General features: G+C 37.5%; 1 protein-coding gene across 3 annotated transcripts in view; it reads left to right on the top strand.

Annotated features, from left to right (window-relative positions):
* The window catches only part of CSMD3 (CUB and Sushi multiple domains 3), a 923,077-nt gene that overhangs the window by 824,570 nt on the left and 74,074 nt on the right, over positions 1-24,433 (top strand). For 2 of the 3 annotated variants that reach the window (XM_054708474.1, XM_008143384.3), the window contains 7 exons: positions 11,196-11,276; positions 11,954-12,067; positions 15,156-15,344; positions 15,724-15,870; positions 18,325-18,513; positions 21,489-21,674; positions 22,918-23,112. In XM_054708474.1, coding sequence (XP_054564449.1) covers positions 11,196-11,276; positions 11,954-12,067; positions 15,156-15,344; positions 15,724-15,870; positions 18,325-18,513; positions 21,489-21,674; positions 22,918-23,112 — 1,101 coding nt within the window. The remainder of the gene's footprint in view (positions 1-11,195; positions 11,277-11,953; positions 12,068-15,155; positions 15,345-15,723; positions 15,871-18,324; positions 18,514-21,488; positions 21,675-22,917; positions 23,113-24,433) is intronic. The other variant, XM_054708473.1, reaches the window with a different exon arrangement.

Raw genomic sequence — 24,433 nt, 5'->3', positions numbered from 1 at the left:
TAGCTTAGTGCCAATGTGAACTTTTGTAATGATAAAAAAATGTTCAAGTCATTTTGTATTTGTAAAAATAAATAAACCAGTAGACAATTTATTATTTAACACTTACTTTAAGATGGTTGAGTATAGCTAAGCTTCAAATGGTTTACTCCCACATTCAATTTTCTTTAAATTCTCTTAGTGATTTAATAGCTCCTTCTGTTATGCCCTGACCTGTTAGGTCAGGAGTGGTTTTCTTAGGACTTGTGTATTTATTTTATAAATCTGACAGATCTATACTTTCATATATTTTCTTAAGGTCACATTAACCATTTAAATTTTACTTATTAAGATATTTTAAATATGTTTGAAAAGAGAAAAAAGTGTTTTTTCCCCCTCTCTCTAACCTGACTTCTTTTATGAGATCCAGCTAGCCATCTGTCTTTTATAAAATAACACTTTCAAAAGCCTTTCCTGATCAAAAATAACATTCATAAAAAGCTTCGCAAAATGCAATTTCTGTGCAATGAAAAAATAGGACAGGGGTAAATGTTGAAGCACTTTATCTCATCTATCATATTTCTTCTTCTGAGGAAATGTTTTTGTCTCTCTCAGTACTGCTGAATTTTCTTGATATCTGCCATAGAGTCAAGATGGGGTTGGATTATAATAAACCGTAACAATTTTCAGTCCTAATCAGTGACTCTTTGAAAGTAAACTACACAAAACCTTTTTAGCTACATGTTTTTGCAGACACTGACTTTGTATGATGGTCACTGTAATCGCCATAGCTGCCATTTACAGAAAACTTAATATGCCCAGTGCTATGCTAGGTACTTTCCATGTATTATTGCTAATTTTTGTAATAACTCTGCAAGGTAAGCCTTATGATCCCCATTTTAATAATGAAAGAACTGAATAAAAATTTTGTAGCCTACATAAAACCAGAGAACTAATAAATAGAAGGGCTGCCTGGAATTCAAATAGGTCTGTCTGACTCCAAAGAATGACCTCTTTTTAAATAATGCAAGCAGCTGCAGCAATAAAATGAGTGCCGGGCAATGTCCTAAACAGGTACTAACTAATGCATAGATTATACTTAATGGTATGTAAATCTATGTTTTCTTTTAAAATTTAGCAAAAATTACTTTCATTTTTGGCAAGATGATAGGTCATCTTATGTTCTAGAAAATACCCCTTCTAGTTACAACTTGAAGCTTCACACTTCTTAGCGCTTTCCCCCAGGACCTACAAAGTAACTGCAATATATTGGTCAGTTTATCGCAACTTAGTATGTTTTCTTCATAGTTCCCCAAACGCTCCATGGTCACTGTGTGAAGAGAAAATACGTTTTATTGAGGGTCTGACTTAATGCCAATCAAAACAACCAGAAGGCAATAGTATAGAACACATATTTATTAACTTAGGAGAGAAGGTATCATTTTAATGTTTAAATCGATTATCCAGGTCACCTCTTTTTCTAATATCAGAGTATTAGGGTACCTCGGTTCACACTCAGACTTTTCCTCTTAATTAGAACTACAAGAACATTTATTTAAGTTCACCTACAAGTGGAGCTTATTTCACACAACTTTTAACATTGCCACAATTACATAACTGAACATGTAATTTACCAATCCTTTTTCTCCTCCAGTTTTTCTCCAAATCATGAAATTATCATTCTTGAACTAATCTGGGTCACCACGGAAGTCTGCCCATGAATATAGAGATCTTAGAGGTTATGAGGGAACAGAGACCACTGTTATTATTATTTTTTCCTCTGTAAGAAAGAGTGCCCTTACCTGACTGAAAGGTTGTGCACTTATGCTTTTTTGGTTCCGAGGAGGAATGGTAATTTGCCAGTGTTCTATTCTGTCTTTTCTTTTTTTTTTTTTTTTTGAAGATGCCTTTAATAGCTCAGTTGAACTGAAGTAGGTAAATACAGCACTCTTTTCTGGAATTAGGTTGGGTATTTCATGACAAAGAAAATAGGAAATTAAAAGTAACAAAAAAATATTACTAGAATCAAACCCTAAAGTAATCTCAAGAAGCAGGAACCAGAGAGCTACACACATTTGAACAAAAACAGGGTACAATTCAAATGATAGTCATCCTCAAAAGATACTGACATGTAGTCTGGCCAGTGTGGCTCTGTTGATGGAGCATTGTCCTGTGCACCAGGAGATTGTGGGTTTGCTTCCAGGTCAGGGTACATGCCGGGTTGTGGGCTCGATCTTCAGTAGGGCACCTGAAGGAGGCAGCTGATCTATGATGTTTCTCTCTCATTGATGTTTCTATCTCTCTCTCCCTCTCTTTTCCTGTCTAAAATAAATAAAAACATATACATTAGAAAAAAGATACTGACATGTAGAATATGATGTCCTCATTCAGTTATTAAATCATAAATGGTATTTTAAAGCTGAATGACATGTCAAATAAATGATTTTTCTAAAGATAATACAGATTTAGATAAAATGTGTAGATATATGGTACACAGCTTTTTCATTAAGGGTCATAACTCTGAAACTGTTTCTAAATAGAAGAATCCATGAAAAGCATGTACTAAAATATATGCTAATACTATTTAAAATTTAAATGACAGAATTTAAAAGTTTCACTTCTGCTCATACTTCACTTTGCTAGGTCACCTCCCTCCACTGCATCAAGAGAAAGATATTAGAATAGGTGATTTATTAGGTGACTTTCAGATCAAACAATGATTCTAACCTGTACAATATTGGGTATATCCATCCTAGATCTGTTTGTTTTCTTCCAAAGTAACCAAAGTATATACATTATACAGGATGAGATATTGTTTTAATTCAATTCATCATCAGTTGGTATTTATTGAATATTATTCCCAGGGTATTGTGCTAGCAGTTTTGTTATATATCATACAGGACTTTGACATAGGTTGCTGAACTCAAGGATTTTATATTACAGTATAATGTACATTAATGAAAAACACGTAAGTAATCTCTGCATTTGCAAAGTATAGCCAATTTAAATAAGAATAGAAACAAAACAACTTGTTTGATATGTTGTGGGAAGTCCCATGGGCAGTAGCCTTGGGAATTACATCGGGTTGTGAGTAAGGTCAGTAATTGAGATTATATGTATTCAGGACACAGCTGCCATCCCAGCGGCCATGTTAACCTTATATAAGCAGGGAATGTGCTTTCCCTTTGAAATAGGTGTCAGGCACTCTTCTAAGCACATTACCATTTATCAGCTCAGTCTTAGTTTTGTGTTTATTTTGCAGACAGAAAACTGAAGCACAGAGTCTTAGCAGTTTGCCTAAGGCCATGGAGCCAGCAGGACCGAGATGGGGGCACACGCAGCCTGCTTCCAGAGTAAATAGCAGTGTAGGCTATTATGTGCACAAAAGTAATGAATAACCAGCACAAATTGGCAGACATATATTTTCCGGGGATGCTCATTGCTTTGATAGAAACATGTCCAGAAAGGGATGTGGAGCTATAGTGTTTAATTCCTCCCTATGGCCTTCATCTGATACATCCCACCACAAACCATTGCCTTTTATACCCTGATCTTGCCAACAACGATAACATACCTAAATTTTGCTTGGAATTATTTCAGTAATTACCAAAGCAAAAAGTCATTCATGAATAAACAGGGAAACTTGGGAACAACAGAAAGTATTATTATTTTAACAAATGGTTTTATTTATCTCTGAACACCAACTATCTGGAAGGAATGGCATTCCAATTTGATATAATAAGGACTTACTCTTATAACGTGCTTACTATGTGCCAGGCACTACTCCATGTTCTTTGCATATATAAACATGTTGATCCTTGTAGATATCTTTTGAAGTGGCATAAAATTATTACTGTTATCATTACTATTTTACAAATGAGAAAAAATGAGGCAGACAATAGGCAACTTGTCCAAGATTTCCCAATTTGTCAGCCTGAGAAACAAGATTTAAATCTAAAGAGTCTGGACTGAGTTTATACTCAATATCATAGAAAGTGCTTTATATATATACTAGAGGCCTGGTGCACGAAATTCATGCACTCGCTGGGGGGCGTAGTCCCTCAGCTTGGCTTGTGCCCTCTTGCAGTCTGGAAGCCCTTCGGGGATGTCCGACTGACAGTTTAGGCCCGCTCCCCTGTGGAGAGCGGGCCTAAGCTGGCAGGCAAACATCCTTAGCGCTGCTGCGGAGGCGAGAGAGGCTCCCGCCACTGCCGCTGCACTCGCCAGCCATGAGCCTGGCTTCTGGCTGAGAGGCGCTCCCCCTGTGGGAGCACACTGACCACCAGGGGGCAGCTCTTGCATTGAGCATCTGCCCCTGGAGGTCAGTGCGCATCATAGCGACCAGTCATTCCACAGTTCAGTTGATTTGCATATTAGCCTTTTATTATATAGGATACTTACTCACCATTTATTCTTTCATTTTTCTATAATGCATTCACTCAGCAATATTCATTGGATATTGTTATGTTAATTACTGTATTATGCCCTTAGGAGTTAGAACTTAATAATATAAACATAAGCCCCTGCCCTCACACAGCTTACATTCTAGTGCAAGAAAATGGACAGTAAACAAATAATTCTTACAGATTGTGAAAACTGCCAGATGGAAATAGAGAGATGTGAAATGGGGTAATTGTGAGGAGTTAACTCCAGGTAGTATGATCAGTGAAAATGTCTCTATTTCAGTCATCTGAGAACAAAGTTTAAAAAGAGAAAGGAAGATAGGTTTCAAAAAGGCAAGGCCGATTTAAAAAATTACAGAGAACTTAAAGTTTTAGCTGCATGATCAAATGTTACACCACCAACCATTTCAGAGCTATGTTGATTAGAGAATAGAAGGGATTACGGTAAGGGTAGAGTGTAGACTGGTTTCATCTTTCAAAGTTTATTTTGAAAAAGTGAAGAGAGGTGGTTTAATATTTTTGTGTGAGGTGAGAATGGCATCATCGCAGGGTGATGCGACAAATCGGGTCCTTGAGTTTTAAGTGGAGGAGAGGAACGACCTGTTTATTTGCAGCTGAAAATATAAACTGGTTAATATGTGGGGCTAAAGTTTATTAACCAAAGTGAGAGACTGTTGGAGGTCATAATCAAAACTTTTAATATCATGTCATCTGTGGACACCTGTGAGTTTTTTAGAATCCATCAACAATTGTTTATTGAACACCCACAGCTATGTAGAGTGTAGGTATCCACCTTTGTCCCCTTCCAACTGTGTGTGTTTTTCCTACTGCAGCCAGCATTATTTTTTTTTTTTAAAGAAATCTGATCATGTTACTCTCAGACTGAAAACTCTTCCCAAGTTTCCCACTGGCCTCACATTAAACCAACCCTGAGCCCAGTGCATGGACTCCATTGGACTCAGCCTTAGTTTACCTTTCTTTCTCATGCCTTCTAATCCTCCCCAGGGTTCTCTCTCAAGCAAGCCTCCCTGACCTCTTTGTTGATTTTATACAAAATTCTGCTGTTCCTTTGCAGAATCTTTGGCACACAGTGGATTTCCTGTAAATACTGTCTTAATTCCCTTCCACCACTTTACTTATGTGTAGGAGGATTGTACCAAAAAGACACAAGAACCAAGTAACAGTCTGTAGGCCAATCCTATCCTATCTAATAATAGAGTAACATGTAAATTACCATCACTCCGCTACGCCCACAATTGGGTGGCGGGAGGCTGGGGGGGCGGGACTCGGGGTGACCTATCTGGCCATTGAGAGGCAGGATCTGCTGCCACTGAGGGGGGCTACCCTGCTGTTGAGAGGCACAGGGGGCAAGACTCCCACCCCCGATGCCTCTCAACGGCCGTTGAGGGGGGCTGCCGCGGACACCTGGCTACCCTGGGGGGCCTGCCGCGGACACCCAGCTGTGCCTCTCAACGGCAGGGTAGCCAGGTGTCCGCAGCAGCCCCCCTCAGCGGCCGTTGAGAGGCATAGGGGGTGGGAGTCTCGCCCCCTGCGCCTCTCAACAGCAGGGTAGCCCCCCTCAGTGGCCGCGGACCATCAAAAGTGGGGGAGCTGGGTGCCAGTCTGCTACGGCACCAGGCCTTTCAGACGCCTCCACTGAGCCGGAGGCTTCTGAAAGGCCTGGTGCACCAGTGGACAGGCACCCAGCTCCACCGCGAAAAGCGAAAGCGTGTAGGGGACCCTACACATGCATGATTCAATCATGCACTGGGCCTCTAGTCTAATAATAGACAAATATGCAAATTGACCATACCTCAGACATACCCACAAGCCATGCCCACAAGCCACACCCACCATTCAATCAGAGCGAGTATGCAAATTAACCCAAACCAAGATGGCTACAGCCACAGAGAGCAAGGTTTCCTAGGTAACAGAGGAAGCCAAGCTTTCCGCCAGCCGTTGCAGGCCTAAGCCTCCACTCAAGCTACAAAGTTTCAATTATAGAAGGTAAACAAATTCAAACAAATGGCGGCAGAATGGAGCTTGAGAGAGCCGGCCAGGGTTGCCGCCGGCAACAGGGGAAGCAAAGCTTTCCACACACCCTGGCCAGGCCCATCCGCTTAAGGCAACAAAGTTTCAATTATAACCCCAACACAAATGGCTGCGGGCCTTGGAGGGAGCCCCAGGCTTGGCTCTGCTCCAGGTTACAAAGTTTCAATTGTAGAAGGAAAATAAATTCCAGATATCAGGGCCTCTGCTAGTGTTGCCAGGGGGCATGGCCCACCAGCAAACCACCACAGGCCCCTTGCTCAGGCCTCCCCAGGCCCCAAGGGAACCCCACCCTGATCAGGGACCCCCTTTAGGGCAAAGCAGCTGGCCCCCACCTCTGTACCAGGCCTCTATTCTATCTAATAAAAGAGTACTATGCAGATTGATCATCACTGCAACACACAATATAGCTGCCCCCATGTGGTCAAAGATCCTGCCCCCATGTGGACACAAGATGGCCACCACAAGATGGCCAGCAGGAGAGGATATTTGGGAGGCACCCGGCCTGCAAGGGAGGGCAGTTGAGAAGGACCAGGCCTGCAAGGGAGGGCAGTTGAGAGGTACCAGGCCTGCAAGGGCAGTTGGAGGTGATCAACTCTGCAGGAGAGGGCAGTTAGGGGTAACCAGGCCAGCAGAGGAGGGAAGTTGGGGGCAAACAGGCTGGCAGAAGAGTGGTTAGGGGGTGATCAGGCTGGCAGGCAGAAGCGGTTAGGGGCAATCAGGAAGGCAGGCAGGCAAGCAGTTGGGAGCCAGCAGTCCTGGATTGTGAGAGGGATGTCCGACTGCCCGTTTAGGCCCGATCCTTGGGATCGGGCCTAAACGGGCAGTCGGACATCCCTTGAGGGGTCCCAGATTGGAGAGGGTACAGGCTTGGCTGAGGGACAACCCCCCTCCGTGCACGAATTTCGTGCACCGGGCCTCTAGTTTAATAATATAGGAGCATTAGTTTTCTAGGGTTACTGTAATGAAGTACCCCAACTGGGTAGCTTAAGAAAACAGATTTTTCTCTCTCACAGTTCTGGAGGCGAGAAGTATGAAATCAGAGGATGTATCGAGAGGATCATACTGTCTCTGAAGGCTGTGGTAGCTTCTGGTGGTAGCCAGACAGCATTGGCATTCCTTACCTTCCAGATAAATCACTCCAATCTCTGTCCCCATCATCACATGTCTTCCCTGTGTGTCAGTCTCTATCTCTTCTCTTCTTATAAGGACAGCAGTCATACTGGTTTAAGGACTCACCTTGATTCAGTGTTACCTCAACTTATTAGATCTGAAACAACCCCATTTCCAAATAATATTTTGGGATTTCAAGAAAGACATACATTTTGGAGGACGCTATTCGGCCCACTACAAAAACTATGAAATGACAGCGGTTCACACTAAAATGTTGTCAGCAAGAACGAGAAGACACTGGACAAATTTTGAACTTATTTTTAACAGACTAGTAGACATTACAAAAGTTGAAAAACAGAATTGTTGGGAGCTGTTTATGATTTAACTTTTTATAATTCTTTGCCTTCAAGGGTCTAAAGAAAAACAGACACAAAGGGTGTGGTTTTTGAATCCTTTATGTTATAATCAGAATTATATAGTTAAATGCTGAAAAGCGTCTCAGGCAGGTCCTATTTAGATCCCCATCTCTAGCACCCTGACCCAAAATTGCCCTATTTCCTCACCATTTGCAGTTTTAGAGATGAGAGTTATCTTAGGTAAGACTATGTGTTTAGAGACTATGTTCCATATGTTATTTGGCAAATATTTGTTGGATAATAAGCATAGTGATAGGAGCTAATGACTTAACTCTGAAAAAGTCACATCCCTTATGTTACTTAAAGTCAAGAGAGAGGCACAAATAATGAACAAGCAAGCCAATAGATGAACAATAATAGATTTTGAAACAAGTCATGATTACATGTGCCATAAAACAGTTCTATGATTAGAAAGTAACAGTAAGGGGTAAGGGAAGGTAGGCAGTCAAGAGTTCAGAAGAAATGATTATCCTGGTAATCTAAAATTGGGATTTGAAACATGAATTCAGATTTGAAGTCAAAACAATCCATGAGCCCTAGCTGATGTGGCTCAATGGGTAGAACATCAGCCCACGGACTGAAGGGTCCTGGGTTTGATTCCAGTCAAGGACACATGCCCAGGTTGCAGGCTTGAGCCCCAGTAGGGGTCATGCAGGAAGCAGCTGATCAATGATTCTCTTTCATCACCGATGTTTCTGTCTCCCTCTCCCTTCCTCCCTGAAGTCAATAAAAATATATTTTTAAAAAGGCATCAGTGAAATCACTTAGGTGCAGACTAGAAAATTGTTTCAAAGGAAAGTTATTTAGAATTCAAAACTATAAAATTAATCCAAATAGAATTGTTCTTACTGAGGTAGAGGTAGCAGGGGAAGGACATTATGCCTCCTTAGACCCTCCATGACTCCAAGGTAATTAATTCCTTGGCTCTAGAGACAGTTGGTAAAGTGCTAGTGATGGTCATTGACAGAGAATGAGATAGAATTTAGCTCACAGCACCCAGGTAGTCTTGGGAAAATAACATATCTCTGAACATCATATTTCTCAATAACAATTTATAAACTCTGGTCTTTTAAACTCTGCAAATGAGTTATCTAAGTCATTCTAAGCATGTTCTATACATGCAATAGTCATGGATTCCTCAATGATAAAAATGTGCTTCTTTTACAATAAGAAAATAACATGATTATCGTGAAGATTAAAAATAACTATAGGCAAACAAAAGTTAAATAATTTACATGTGGGCATCTCTACACTTCTCTAACTTTTGAGTTGACCTCTATTCTACTTAAGAGCCAATAAAATGCTATTCTTGAAAGCCTAGTTTTAAAAGGATTTCTCCGTGTTAAGGCTCTCTGTATCTCCTCCCCTTTTTCTTACCTCTTTGTTATTTCTAAGGTCTAAGTTCAGGAAAATGATTTTCAAAATTCCTAATGTTATTCTCACCTAAACTCTTTCTCAAAAATCTAGGCTAGACTTCTCTGCCCTGGGCTTCTTTCCCAGCAAGTCTTCTAGTGGGGACTCTTCTGTGTAGAGCTGTGTTTGCCTTGCAAATGAGCTTCCCTGCACAGTGAGTGCTTTTATAAACAGGTTAAAGTACTGAAAGGAAGATGTTTGAAGAGACAGACAACGATTAACAGCAGGATATTGAAAACAAATTTTCTTTGATTTATCCTTCTTTGTCTACATTTTGAAATTTTTTTTCTTTGTCCTTAATAACATGGAAGTTTATTAGACTGTTAAGCACTTATAAATGGGTTTTTGTTATCTAATGATGGATTTGGTACTCAACTGTTTGCCTGTTTTCTCCTACATCTGAAATGCTCTTAGGCCCATGATTACCCTTCAGAATTGGAAATACCTTACTCTTTTAAAAATTTTATCTATTTTTTTCCTTTTTTATTTACATTTAAATTCTTGTTTGAAGTATTACATATGTCTCCCTTTTCCCCAATTGACCTCTCCCTGGCCACTCCCACCCCCTAACACATGCCCTCACCCCCCTACTGTCTGTATCCATTGGTTATCTCATTCATCTCCTTTTATAGGAGTCTCATTAACTGGCCTAATTGATGTACCTCAGTACTCTCATAAATACTCTGATGATAGAGAAAGCATTGAAGGTATGGTCTTTGAAGGTAGAGGACTTACTAGCTCTGTACTAGTTGTTTGATTACAGATGATTCACTGTGTCTTTTAAGTCTTATTCTCTCATATCTGAGCACAGAGGTACATACATAACTCCTAAGTTTAAGTAATAAAATTAAACATATGAAACACATTGTATTCAAATGTTATAATAGTTTGAAATGCGTTCTTGAATGAACAAGAGTACATTTTTAAAAATACTTCAATGAAAACAGGAGTTAATCAAGCAAATGATTATGATGTAGATATATTGAGCTAGTAGTCATGATGCTTAGATTCACAGAGATATTTGGGGGAGTGGTATTTAAATTATACCAAATAGGAATCTATCTAATCTGATGGGATGACCTGTTTAAGAGATATCAATAATTAGAAAGATGAAACTTAAAATATGTATATTTTGTAAACATGCTAAGGTAGCATGGTTAGAGAGGGCTCTGGGACCAGACTGTCTAGGTTCAAATTCCAGCTCTACCACATCATAGCTGTGTGATTTAGACCAAATTCTAAACGCCACTTTAACAGTTTTCTTTTTTATAAAATAGGGATAATTATAAAAATAATTATGTAAATGGAGCAATAAAATAAATAATTTATAAGGACTAATATAATTACTGTATGTGAAGTGCTCATAATACTTTCTGGAGTAGAGGAAGCATGGAGTACTTGTTTGTAGTTATGCCTGTATGCCAGGCACTTCCGTTGGTGCGGGGGATTCTCTGGTGAGCCTTGGGGAAGATAGCATTGAGCACATAAACAGGCATAAATGTATAATTCCAAATAGTGATTACTCCAAGAAAAAAATAGCAGGTGTTATGAAGCATATAACAAAAAGTAATATAACAAGGGTAAAATTAAGGATTTTAAATGTAAGCATTCTTACTATGGGATAATATTTTGGCATCTAAAGAAGGATTTATTTTTCCTCAATGTTATAGAATTTTTAAAAATAAATAATTGAAACTTTATAAATTCTACCATTTATTGTCATTCTTATGTAAAAAATCCTTGCATAATTTTCTTGCATATGTCAGTATATATATATATATATAGCTGCTCAGAGAAGGAATAAACATATTGTCTCTTTTCATAGCCTATCAACTAAGAGTGTGCCAACCTCCACCACCCGTACCCAATGCTGAAATTTTGACAGAAGATGATGAATTTGAAATAGGTAATGTCTGTTATATTACTTTCAAAGAAAGTACACTGTTAACAGAGGCATTTGCTTCAAAAGAAACAAAAATAAAGAATAGAAACAGCCTGTCTTAGAGGCTCTTTCCTCTATGGTGGGGATTGCTTAGCATTCTTAAGAATGGACAGCAGTGGAAAGAGGAAAGAAGTATTAAGCAAGAAGAAGGAATTCTATATTTCCAGGATGTACAATTAGAAAACTGTGGGAATTTGAATAATATAACTGAATAATGTTGACATAGTAAACTTTTATTATCCTATTTATTTTGGTTGAGAAATATAAGAAAATATAATTGACTAATGTAAGTTAAATCTTAATATAAAAGCAATAACTATAAATAATTTTACTTGCTTGATACAGTTTTAATGACTACCTTACCTGTACTGAGCAGATTATTTCTTTCCTACTACTGCTTATATCCAACTGGCATGCACCAGTGCAGTCTCGCTAGTAGTTTACTCTTGACTTCAGTTTTGATTGGTCAGTGCCTATGAAGTACTAGTAGTTCAATATTTTGAATATCAGTCCTACTTACTGTTAACAGGATTTTTATACTGATTAAAAATTAACAGGTGTTTGTATTGCTTTAGAAACATCTGTTAATTTTCACCTTTTTACTCACCTGAAGCCACCTCTGCCTGTTCTTTCATTTACAGGTGATATTATTAGGTATCAGTGTCTCCCAGGATTTTCTTTGGTGGGCAATGCAATTCTCACGTGCAGATTAGGAGAACGACTCCAGATGGATGGAGCACCTCCAGTTTGTCAAGGTACCAATTATTATGATTATTGATTCCTAAGTATCTATTTTATGTTCAACTCAATACCAGGAATAATTTTAACTATTTAATATTTAACAGGCAGTAAAAAGCTATGCAGTTCATTTATGGTATTTTTAAAATTCCATTATTTCTCATATTTAATTTTAAACATTTTTTTTCTTCTTCCAAGTTTTAATTTTTTCTAGTTTATTCTAAAGTCAGTTCAACTTAATTTTTTTTTTTTGCCAAGAGGTAGAAAATGCGATAAATCACTTTAAATAAAGGATCCAATGTTGATTGCCTTAACTTGAAGGTAGTTTCTGATCTAAACACTACATTCGTTAAACTTGATTGAGCATCTTTAAGTATGAGGATCTGAGGAAAAAAACCAAAAAATAAAAACACAAATTATAGATGGTCCTGTCTATGAAGGCAACATAGCCTAAGGGATATGGCAGGGGGCTATAGAATCATATAATGTGTAACTATTTATGGGGCAGTGAAAGCTTGAAGGGGACATTGCCCTGAGTCATGGGTTCCAAATTACAAGTGAGACTTTCTCTGTTACAATAGAGATGGCCCAAATGACAAATGTATATGTAAAGACACAGAAGTGAAAAACAGTAGGGTGTGGACTACAAAGAATTCCCTCTGCTACAAGGCAAGACCATGATGGACCTTGAATAATGTGCTAGAGTGCAGTGCTCAGGAATCATGTATTGTTCATTGTGTAGCTTCTAGGATCCAGAAAAGTATCTAACGCATAGTAACTAATTATAACTGTGTGGTTAATTCAAATAAAATTATAATTGGATTTAATTATCCTTTTCAGATTTTCTTGGATTATTTTCTTCGTTTAAATTCATTCTGAGGAATGGAAACCTATTTCCTGGGCACAATATTTACTGTTATAATAAGCCTAAATCAAAAGTTATGTTGATTATATCAAATGTGCTATAAGTAAGAATTAACATTTGATTTTCTATGTCATTGGAGTTCTTACAAGAAGATGGAAGTATTTTCATAAGGGGCTTTTACAGTAGCAAAGAGAAAAACTTGTTTGGAGGTATAAGCCAGTGCCAATGTGACCAATTCCATTGCTCTTAGTCAGTGGTTTTAGAAGATCTTAAAGTTGATAGAGTATTTTGAAGTCTATCATGTATATTCCTGATAGTTAGATGTCATTTACTTGGATATCATTTATTCAACTTCCTCTTTTTATATACAATTAATTTGGGGGGGTATTTACAATAAATTATTTAGGATTCAGATTCAGATGTTTAGACATGTGAATGGAGAAGATAGATTCTCAGTCATTTGGGGGAATTATGCATGGGAGAATTGCTTGGGCAGACACAGGAAGGTGCAAAAAAGCAATTATATACCAGGACATTTTTCTTGACCCTAGTATACACACTGCATTGTGGACTCTTGGAGGGGAACGCTTCTGTTTATATTTGGATCCAAATTTAATAATTTTTAAGAAATAAAATAAATAAAACAATTTGGATAACCTAGATATTTCACAATCCCTCATCTCTTAGACTTCCAACATCTTATTTTTAAAATCCGAATTTTCTATAGGTTACTAATTGCACATGTTTTTAAACTATCTGCTGTGGGGAATACAAAAAAGACAATACATTTTCATCTCATAATAACAACAGATACTTGCTAACAGTTAATAAATCCTACCTCAGAATGAGTTCATTCTGAGTTACTATGTTAATTAATGGACCAGATGCGTAAGCTAAGTAGCTGACTATACATTTTAGTTTGTGTTTACAAGCTTGCTAAAAAGTCAGTTGTTTGGAATATTTTAAAACTAATCTACATTGTTTTTAGTCTACTTTAAATTATTTGATTTTTTTCACTTTTTCTAAATGGGGATACATTATTATTTTTTTTTAATTCTTCTCTGGATTCACTTTAAGTTTCAATCTCACAGTTAAAATATGGAAAGCAATTGTAAATGTGATACATTTAAAACAGTTTGATATAAATAAAAATATAATGGAGGATTTCATTTGGTGGTTAAAAATATGGGTTCCATCCATTTGAGTCTGTGAGACTTTGTGGACTTGAGACTTTCTGAGTCTCAGTTTCCTCATATGAATAATATGGAGAAAAATTGTACACACTTCTTAAAGCTGTTTTGACAAATAAGTGAGATACTACACAAAAGGTGCTTAATAGTATTTAACATAGAGTCACAATCAAAAGTATGTATTTACTTTTAATCTTGATGATTGTCAGGCTTCTTGGTATATGTTGGATTTATGAGAATGGGTTATTTTGTAGATTTTCAATAAATTATGCTGGATCATATCAGTATTTTGAAAGTAATATGGAATATTTACTCAGCTCAGAACATTGGGGCCAAAACCTTTCATAGGACATGACGCTTATTTTTCAATAATCATAGCCTAGAAAGACAGCCCCAAAATAAGTAAATAATAGCCATAAAATTGCTAATGCAGTAACAGAAGCATGCATTACAGAGGCTCTGAGAAGGAAATCTGCAATTCTGCTTGGGTTGATGGAGAGGTTCAGGCATGGTTTTAAAGAGGAGACTTTTCATCTGGGCCTTGAAATGCACTAACACTTCAAATGCAGCAGACAAGAGAATGGCATTTGAAACAGAAACATGAAGGAATGTGCTGAGTTCAAAATATCTGATTGAATTAAGATTTGAGGAGAGAATACACTAAGAAAGGAAGGAGAGGGAAAGGGAAAGGGCAAAGACATAGACAAGAAAGACAGAGGGGAAAGGGCATAAGAAGATGGGAAGAGGCAAGGAAAGAATGCAAAGAAACAGAACGAAACAGATGCCTCATCTTTTCATTATTTATTTATTGTCCAGAAAAGTAAAGCATCCTCTATGTAATACAAACCATAGAAATCAATACCATAAAATTGTAGGTCCTTCTTCCATGTTTTGAACTGCAAGCTTAATACAAGTTGTTCCTTCTAACACGTAATTCAAGGTATTGTCTCCTTTCTAGTATTGAACATGAGCAGAGTATCCAGTATTTAAAGTGTGGTTTTCACATACGCCTACACACTAACTTTATTTAATGATATCTTTCTTTGACAGTTCTCTGTCCCGCCAATGAATTGCGGCTAGATTCAACGGGAGTCATATTGAGCCCTGGATATCCTGACAGTTACCCAAATCTTCAGATGTGTGCCTGGAGCATCTCTGTTGAAAAGGGATATAATATCAGCATGTTTGTAGAATTCTTCCAGACAGAAAAGGAATTTGATGTTCTTCAGGTGTATGATGGTAACCATGGTTATATTTATTGGATATTCAGAAATTCAGCCCAAATACTGTATTATGCACTCAGACCTTCAGTATAAAAAAACTGCTTATATGATTTTATATTATATATATTTTTAGAGTATCATCAAATTTGCTTATATACCATACAAAAATTGTACTTAACTTGGTTATTGTTTTACAAGTTGCAGATTCTTTAGTATGAAATTAAAATGTGTAAAATAAACATTTTCTATTGTGTTTTAAATTATTGTCAATGAGGTAGATCATTTGTGGAGCAATTTCATCATATTTAATACTGTTCTAAAGATATAAAATACTAAAGATAAATTGGAAAATATTTTTTCAGTTGTATCTAAATTGTTTTATTTTCTTTCCAAAGGACCAAATATTCAGAGTCCCATGCTTATTTCCCTCAGTGGCGATTATTCATCTGCTTTTAATATAACAAGCAATGGTCATGAAGTATTTCTTCAATGGTCAGCCGATCATGGCAATAACAAAAAAGGCTTCCGGATCAGATATATTGGTATGTGATACATATACATATAACTTCAGTACAGATCTCACCTCCATCCTCAGTATGGTTGTGATTAAAGAGCACAGATACCAACACTAATGAATTAGACATGAATTTAAATCACAGCTCCTTCATTGATGATTCTTGAGCAATTTATATATCACCCCCTCTCAGTTTCCTCATTACTACTTGGTCCTTTGATTTTTGAAAAGATTAAAGCACTTAGAATATTTATGTCTTATATAAGTTAATTATAAATTAAACTCTGACATTTTAATGCTTTTTCCTAATAGATTTATTTCTTTTGAATTCTCACACATAAATAGTGTATATCTGATCTATTTAATAACTCCTTTAAATGACAAGTTTAAACAAAAGATAAAAATCTTTGTTTTCATTATTATTTATTGATTTGTGATACTTTCTAACTATATAAATATTGAAAGAGAATGATGAACACATTACTTAAAAACTTTTTAAAAATATATTTTTCTAGTCATTACTACTTTTCATTCAGTAATATTTAGAAAGATATGGGCTGAAAATACTATCAACATGGAACAGTCTTTTCTAAATGCCTTTCTGTTGATAAGGTCTACTGATACTGAATCAATAATTTTCTTATCAAGTAAGTATACATAAATAGTTCTCCACTATGTGAAGGTTGTATTCCATTTTTGTTGCTATCCTATTCATGTCAGATGCCATGAGTATATGCTCCATAAATGAATACTTCAGAATTAGTCAGTCATCTCTTTCTGTACAGTGTTAAGATATGTTTCCCTAAGTCATGAGTCATTATTAATTAGCTCAACTGAAAATTACTTTCATAAGTATTTTATAAACAATTGTGACACAACAGTTCTAGTCATAGACTAAAATGAGTTTTCAATTTCAGTTCTAAAAATATACTCTCAAATTTTACTCATTAAGATACATTTGTATAAGTACATACGTACAATAAAAATTTTCTGTCTATCCACTTTGATTTTAAAACCACCTGATGATAGTTTGATTTTAATTTATTAATAATTTGTCTTTTGCATTTTAGAAGTAACTTATTACTAACACCATATTACTATGTATAGGTTTTATCCTACAATAGATTTTTAAAAATGTTTTTAGGCATGCAAAGGAGAAATATTATAAAAATATATAATTCAGTCATAATATATGCATTAGTCCTTAAGATTTTTCATATTTGAGTCTATGTTTAGGTCATTTGAACAATATAAATTTTTGTATTAATGTTGTGCCCAAAGATGGCATTTAAAGTTGAGCACATTAAATTATACTTTTAAAGACCATAATAACTTAAAGAGAAACCATTCAAATCAAACAATTGTAAGCATTAGATTATGTTCTATAATTTATAACAAATTTGGATATAAATATAGTGAGAGCACCACTTTTAACCCCCAAAACAGTTTGACATGTTGAATAACTATGTATTTTTCCTTTAGAAGTGATAGGCTATGACATAAATATTCTAAGTCTAATCTATTTTCTACCATTTATCCATAAAGTCTTATTTTTCTCAGATGCATATATTGAAGTTTCAAAGGGTAAATGGATTCTGCCAGGCTGAATATTCTCAAAGTACATATATATGAAAAAGCCATTTGACATTATCTTGTGACATTTCAGACTTCCGGAGATGAAAAAAGTTTATTTTATTGGCTTTTTAAAAATCTCCATATGTAAGCACTTTTGACAGCATGGAAACTCTTTAATAAACTGGGAGAAAGGATTATGGGATGTAGGGGATCTTTTTTAGACATCAAATGCATGATCTAACATGATATAGATATCCGGAGATAACTTCAAAGTGACATGTAAACAACATGCTCTAAAATATGCCTACCAAGGCTGTGACATTTAGGCCCTTCAAATGACAGGAAATATAGCTTCCAAATTCACTGAAATATTTGTAGGGCTTTTGAACCTCTAGGTTGTTAAGAAAATATGACATTTTAATTTAGAAGGCATCTTGGGTGACAATAAGAATTAAAAGAAGAGTCCAGAGATTGTTATGTCTCATAAAAGTTATGTCAGTAGATTGTCAAGAGGATAGCAAATAATTGGGCTGCTGTGACTCAGTGGTTCAGGGTCGATCCATGAACCAGGAGGTCACTGGTTCAATTCCCAGTCAGGACACCTGACTGGGTTGCGAGCTTGATCCCTGTTAAGAGTCATGCAGGAAGCAGCCAATCGGTGATTCTCTATCATCGATGTTTCTATCTCTTTATCCCTCTCTCTTCATCTCGCTCTAAAATCAATAAAAGCATATGTTTTTTTTTTTTAAAAAAAAAGAGGATAGGAAATAATATAATCATATGAAACAAAATTCACATGATGGCCTATTTTTAAGTCTGGTATTCACATATAGATTTTTATACTTCTGGGTTGTAAAGAAGTTCTGGTTAATTAATTATACAGTGATACTTTTTTTATTTTGAAAAGCTTTCTACTGTAGTACACCAGAATCCCCACCTCATGGATACATCATCAGTCAGACAGGTGGGCAGCTTAATAGTGTGGTCCGCTGGGCCTGTGATCGAGGATTCCGGCTTGTTGGGAAAAGCAGTGCCGTGTGCAGGAAGTCTTCCTATGGGTACCATGCATGGGATGCGCCTGTCCCTGCTTGTCAAGGTAAAGTATTTTATTCAAGAAAAGATAAATCCTATCTAATAAAGAGGGAATATGCTAATTGACCCTCATGTCATTGCAAAGATGGTGGCACCCACAGCCAGTAAGGAGGGAATATGCTATTTGACTGCCCCAACCTCAAAGATGGTGGTGCCCAGTCCCCTCAACCCCCCAGCTTCCCAGGGCTGGCCTGAAGCACAGGCAAGCCTCGGCTATCGGCGCCCAGCTGCCCAGCGATGCCCAAGGCGCAGGCAAGCCTCAGCTGTCAGCTGCCCAGCCATCCAGCGATGCCCAAGGCACAGGCAAGCCCTGATGGCGGCTGCCCAGCTGCCCAGGGCCGCCCGAGGCTCAGGTAACCAGGGCCGGCCAAGGCTTGCACTGCCAGCCATGGCAGCAGCAGAGGTGTGATGGGGGCATTGCCTTCCCCTGATCACCAGGTCGCCTCTTGCCCCTGAGGGTTCCCGGACTGTGAGAGGGGGCAGGCCGGGCTGAGGGACCCCCCTGTCCAGTGCATGAATTTTCATGCACTGGGCCTCTAGTATATTAATAAAAGATTAACTCTTCTTACTTCTTTCTTTGGAACACTGTAATTTCCAAATATATAGATATTCAAAAGCATATTATTGATGCTTTTCATACAAATAAGGCTTAAAAACATAGAATGATAAATTTGAGAATTTGACACATTGTTTTAAATTCATTTGTTGTAGTGTGGTTTATGCCTTTCCTCTATTCACTGTTATACATACTTTGCTCATACATCTACCACTTCCATTACTTTGTTGTCAGAAAATGATTGACCCTGAGCTGGAGAGTGTTACTGTGGAGTCTGCAGAAAGAATAGAGAGGATAAGAGAGGCCAAGTTCACTGATGACTTTCACTCTGAGTATGCAAAAATGTACTCTCAGAGCAACACATTTAAAAGGAGAAGATATAGCTAACCACCACATTATTTCTTCTTCACTGTTTGGCTAAATCAACAGAGATATCTCTTTTATTTTCATTTCAATTTTGTTAAAAAGTGAGGCATGGTTTGAGCATTGCATACTGCTATAGCAAACAGAATGACAAGCTACTTAATAAACAAATGGCACATTTTTAGAGCTTTGTACTAAGTCTTGTTTTAAAAAGTTGTTGAGTCTCTTATAGCTAGGTATAGTCATAAAGACAAATTCAGCATCAAGAAGATCTTACATCATTGGAATTTGAATATTTTTAATTATTTGACATATCACATTATTTTGTCAATATGAAATTTCATTTTATATTTGATTTAGTCTACCCAGAATGTGGAGGTGTATATCACAACTATGAACCCTCACATTAAAATATACATAACACTCTTAGTTAATAAATAATGGTTATTATTTATAATCTACTTAAGGGAGATGATTTTTATAAAATAAATAAAATGTAAAATAGATCAATTAAAATTTATAATTAAACAACAGCAAGTTAAAATGAGCAGAGAATACATATTACCTGACATCCAAAATGGCTTTACATACTTATTAAACTGTGATTTCTAATTCATGAAAAGGTAAATCTCATAATCATGTATAAATTAATGAGAAATGAAAGAATTATGATTTATTTGTTTTATTGATGCAGGAAACATTAACCACTTATTAGAATTCTGAGAAGTGGCATAACCTTATTGGATTACAAACACTGAAGGTGCTGACTTCATGTAGAGTATCCTACCTAATAAAATCCTACCTAATAAAATGGTAATATGTAAATTACCATCACTCCGCTACGCCCACGATTGGGCCAGAGGGAGACGCAGGGGGCGGGACTCGGGGTGGCCCAGGTAGCCGATTGGGCCGGCAGGACGCTGAGCTCACGTTGCCAGTGGCGGCGCGAGCTCAGCGTCTGCGCCATGGCTGTGCTGCAGCACAGAAGGGGCCTCTGGGGCAGCGAGCTCACGTCCCGCCGCAGACCATCAAAAGCGGGGGAACTGGGTGCCTGTCTGCTCAGACACCAGGCCTTTCAGAAGCCTCCGCCGAGCCGGAGGCTTCTGAAGGCCTGGTGCACCAGCAGACAGGCACCCAGCTCCCCCGTGATGGAAAGCGAAAGTGTGGGAGCTGGGTGCCTGTCTGCTCTGGCACCAGGCCTTTCTGAAGCCTCCGCCACGCCGGAGGCTTCCAAAAGGCCTGGTGCACCAGCGGACTGGCACCCAGCTCCCCTGTGATGGAAAGCGAAAGCGTGGGAGCTGGATGCCTGTCCGCTCTGGCACCAGGCCTTTCGGAAGCCTCCGCCGCACCGGAGGCTTCTGAAAGGCCTGGTGCACCAGCGGACAGGCACCCAGCTCCCCCGTGATGGAAAGCGAAAGCGTGTAGGGGACCCTACACGTGCATGATTCAATCATGCACTGGGCCTCTAGTATATTAATAAATGTGAAAATCTCTGCTTTCCATTGACCAATGAATAGCAGGAACATTTACCAATTCTTAGTATTAAATAATTTCTAGGAACTGGTTTGGTGAAAAATCTTTGATCTCATAATTTTAGAATCATAGGAATTTAAAATACCCTATATAATAAAAGGCTAATATGCAAATCGACCAAACAGTGAAACAATGGTCACTATGACATGCACTGACCTCCAGCTCAATGCAGGAGCTGCCCCCTGGTGGTCAGTGCGCTCCCACAGGGGGAGTGCTGCTCAACCAGAAGCTCTGAGCGGGGCTCACGGCTGGCGAGCACAGAGGCTGTGGCGGGGCCTCTCCCACCTCTGCGGCAGCGCTAAGGATGTCTGACTGACACCTTAGGCCATCCCTCAAGGGCTCCCGGACTGCGAAAAGGCACAGGCCGGGCTGAGGGCCCTCCCAAATGCATGAATCTCGTGCACCGGGCCTCTAGTATATAATAACCTCTAAATCATATAGAATATGAATAAACATTGAAATAAATTTAAACATCTAATAAATTATTTTTCTGTTTCTATGATTTTGTATCTATGTGTTTATTCTAGCAATTTCCTGTGGGATTCCTAAAGCTCCAACAAATGGAGGAATACTCACAACAGACTACTTGGTAGGAACCCGAGTTACCTATTTTTGTCATGATGGATATAGATTGTCATCTAAGGAACTTACCACTGCTGTATGTCAATCAGACGGAACTTGGAGCAATCATAACAAGACCCCTCGCTGTGTTGGTATGTGTGCTACTGAATATCATCATTTGTGTTTCTATTGGCATCTTACATGATTTGAAATTATATGTATTGTTGAAGTTTTAGAACTAATCCCTGAAATCTTGAAGTATGATATCTAAGAGGAAAAGGTAATTTGGCTATCTTACATAACAAAGTTTCATTTAATTTGCAAAAAGTCGTCCATCAATTAACATGTGTTTTAATATACAGGGAAAAAATGTTTTAGGCTTTCATTAATAAAATTATATTTCAGTACACCCAGCCCTGATTTTTAGAAGGATAAATAAATCTTCTGAGATGATTCATAATTTTTGACTTTGTTAGTATTCATTAGATTACTTATATTTAGAATATTTTCCATTGCTACCATTACCACATTAAAAGGTAAATGAATATTATGTAATGGTAATATAATATACTTCTGGTAAAATATTTGGTAGCAAAAGGATTAGAGAATGTTTGGGTTAAATAAGCTCTTTAATTTGTCTCTGTATTTTGATTTTTTTTTTCCTTTAGTACTAAAATTAGCTGTGATTTCATTTAAAATGAGGGTTGTTGTTTTTTTTTCCAATCTTAGCATGTGTGTAACAGTACTTCTACTTATATTGAGCAAGTTTTGAATTAGCCAAAGTTTATATCACAACTTTTGCATAAAAAGACCATACTCATAAATTTTTTTTTCCTGAAAATATAGTCCCTTCAAAACTTCTGAAGAAATAAGAGAATAGGTTGTTTCCCTATCTTGCCTATCATGACTAATGCTGCAATGAACACGAGAGAGCAGATATCTCTTCGAGATCCTAACTCAGTTCCTTTGGATATATACCCAGAAGGGGGATTGCTGAATCATATGGTAGTTCTACTTTTAATTTTTTTTAGGAACCTCTTTACGAGCTGTGTGTATGTAGTCCATAATGGCTGTACCAGGTTAAATTCTCACCAACTTGTATAAGGATTCCCTTATGCCACATTCTGTCAATTATACTTCTATAAATCCGTACAAAGACTTTGAAGTGTGAAATAACAGGACATATTCAACTTCAAGCTCTACCACAGAACTGTGGAGTGGAAAAGATTACATGGAAAAGAAATAGAAAGCAAATGCTAAAGGACATTGTATGGCACCATAGTGAATGAATGAAGGCAGTGGTGATGTAAATGATGAAATAGACATGAGGTATGGTTAAGAGGTAGAATAAACGTGACTGACTTATTCACATTTATGTTCTTGGTTTTTATATAGTTGTCACATGTCCAAGCATCAATTCCTTTACCTTGGAACATGGAAGATGGCGAATTGTGAATGGCTCCCACTATGAATACAAAACCAAGGTAGTTTTCAGCTGTGACCCTGGTTATCACGGACTAGGTCCTGCTTCTATTGAATGCCTTCCTAATGGTACCTGGAGTTGGAGAAATGAAAGACCATATTGCCAAAGTAAGTATGCACTCTGCTCAACTTATTTCATAAGCTATCTTTGGTGATTGATGGTCACTTGATCACTTCCTTTTCCAAACACACTAGAGCAATGACATAATATAATTTTTAAGAGGTCATTCTCATTACATTTAAATTTTTTTCTAACTTATTTTTCATTATTAAGTACTTTTGAAAAAGGAATTGGCTTTGGATTCAGAAATCTGTGAATGAATTCTTGGTCTATCACTTACCACAACAACTAGAAAATACTTATTGCATATGAACAATTTGCCAGGCACTGCTTTTAGCCCCTGACATGTATTATTTTATTCCTTAGTTCCCATACTATAAATTAGTTGATATTGTATCCATTTTCTCAAAAAGGAACCTATGCCCCAGATTTTATCATTTTGCACTACTCATCAAACCTACTAACAGTGAAGAAATAGGACTCAACCCAAGCAGTCTGACTATAACCCCATCTTCTATTCATTATCTATATAATAAAAGCCTAAGTGACCCTTACAGTGGAAGACCAGAAAGACTGGTTGCTATGATGCACACTGACCACCAGGGGGCAGACGCTCAAAGCAGGAGCTGCCTCCTGGTGGTCAGTGCGCTCTCACAGGAAGAGAGCTGCTCAGCCAGAAGCCAGGTTTATGGCTGGCGAGCACAGCCACAGTGGCGGGAGCCTCTCCCGCCTCCACAGCAGTGCTAAGGAGCAGCAAGCCAAGCAGTAAGGAGCTGCAAGCAGGCAGGCAGTAAGGAGCCAGGGGTCCCGGACTGTGAGAGGGTGCAGGCCCGGCTGAGGGATCCTCCCCAGTTTACAAATTTTGTGCACCAGGCCTCTAGTGTTTTATGATGTTTATCCCTTTTAATTCAATTTTTAAAATTATAAAATTATGATAATGCATATCTCATAGTTATCATAAAGATTTAATGGTATGATTTCTTGAAAAATGTCAGCTAGAACTTGATTCACAGCAAGAGCTCAATATTTATTGAATCAAATTGAACATATTGTCTTTCTATGCATTCTTATAAATGTCTTATTTAGAGCAACTAACTATACATAGAATATTGAGATGAAATAACTCAGACTCCCTTTGAAGTAGTTTCCTTCACTGCATTTATTGTTTACTTAGTGCCAGGAAATATGCTAGGCTGAAAATTAATCCTTTTATTTTGTGTCCAACGCATCTCTATGCTGCCTATGGCAGACACACCATATTTTATAAATAAACTGATAAAGGAATCAGAAGTCTAATGATGAGTAAGAAGTTTAACAAAGCAGACAACTACCTATGTGTAATAAGTACATACTTACATAGTTTTCTTC

Source organism: Eptesicus fuscus, chromosome 19 (assembly GCF_027574615.1).
Source record: "Eptesicus fuscus isolate TK198812 chromosome 19, DD_ASM_mEF_20220401, whole genome shotgun sequence".
NCBI lineage: Eukaryota > Metazoa > Chordata > Mammalia > Chiroptera > Vespertilionidae > Eptesicus > Eptesicus fuscus.
The sequence above is the reverse complement of the archived record's forward strand: the minus strand, read 5'-3'. Positions and strand labels throughout refer to the sequence as shown.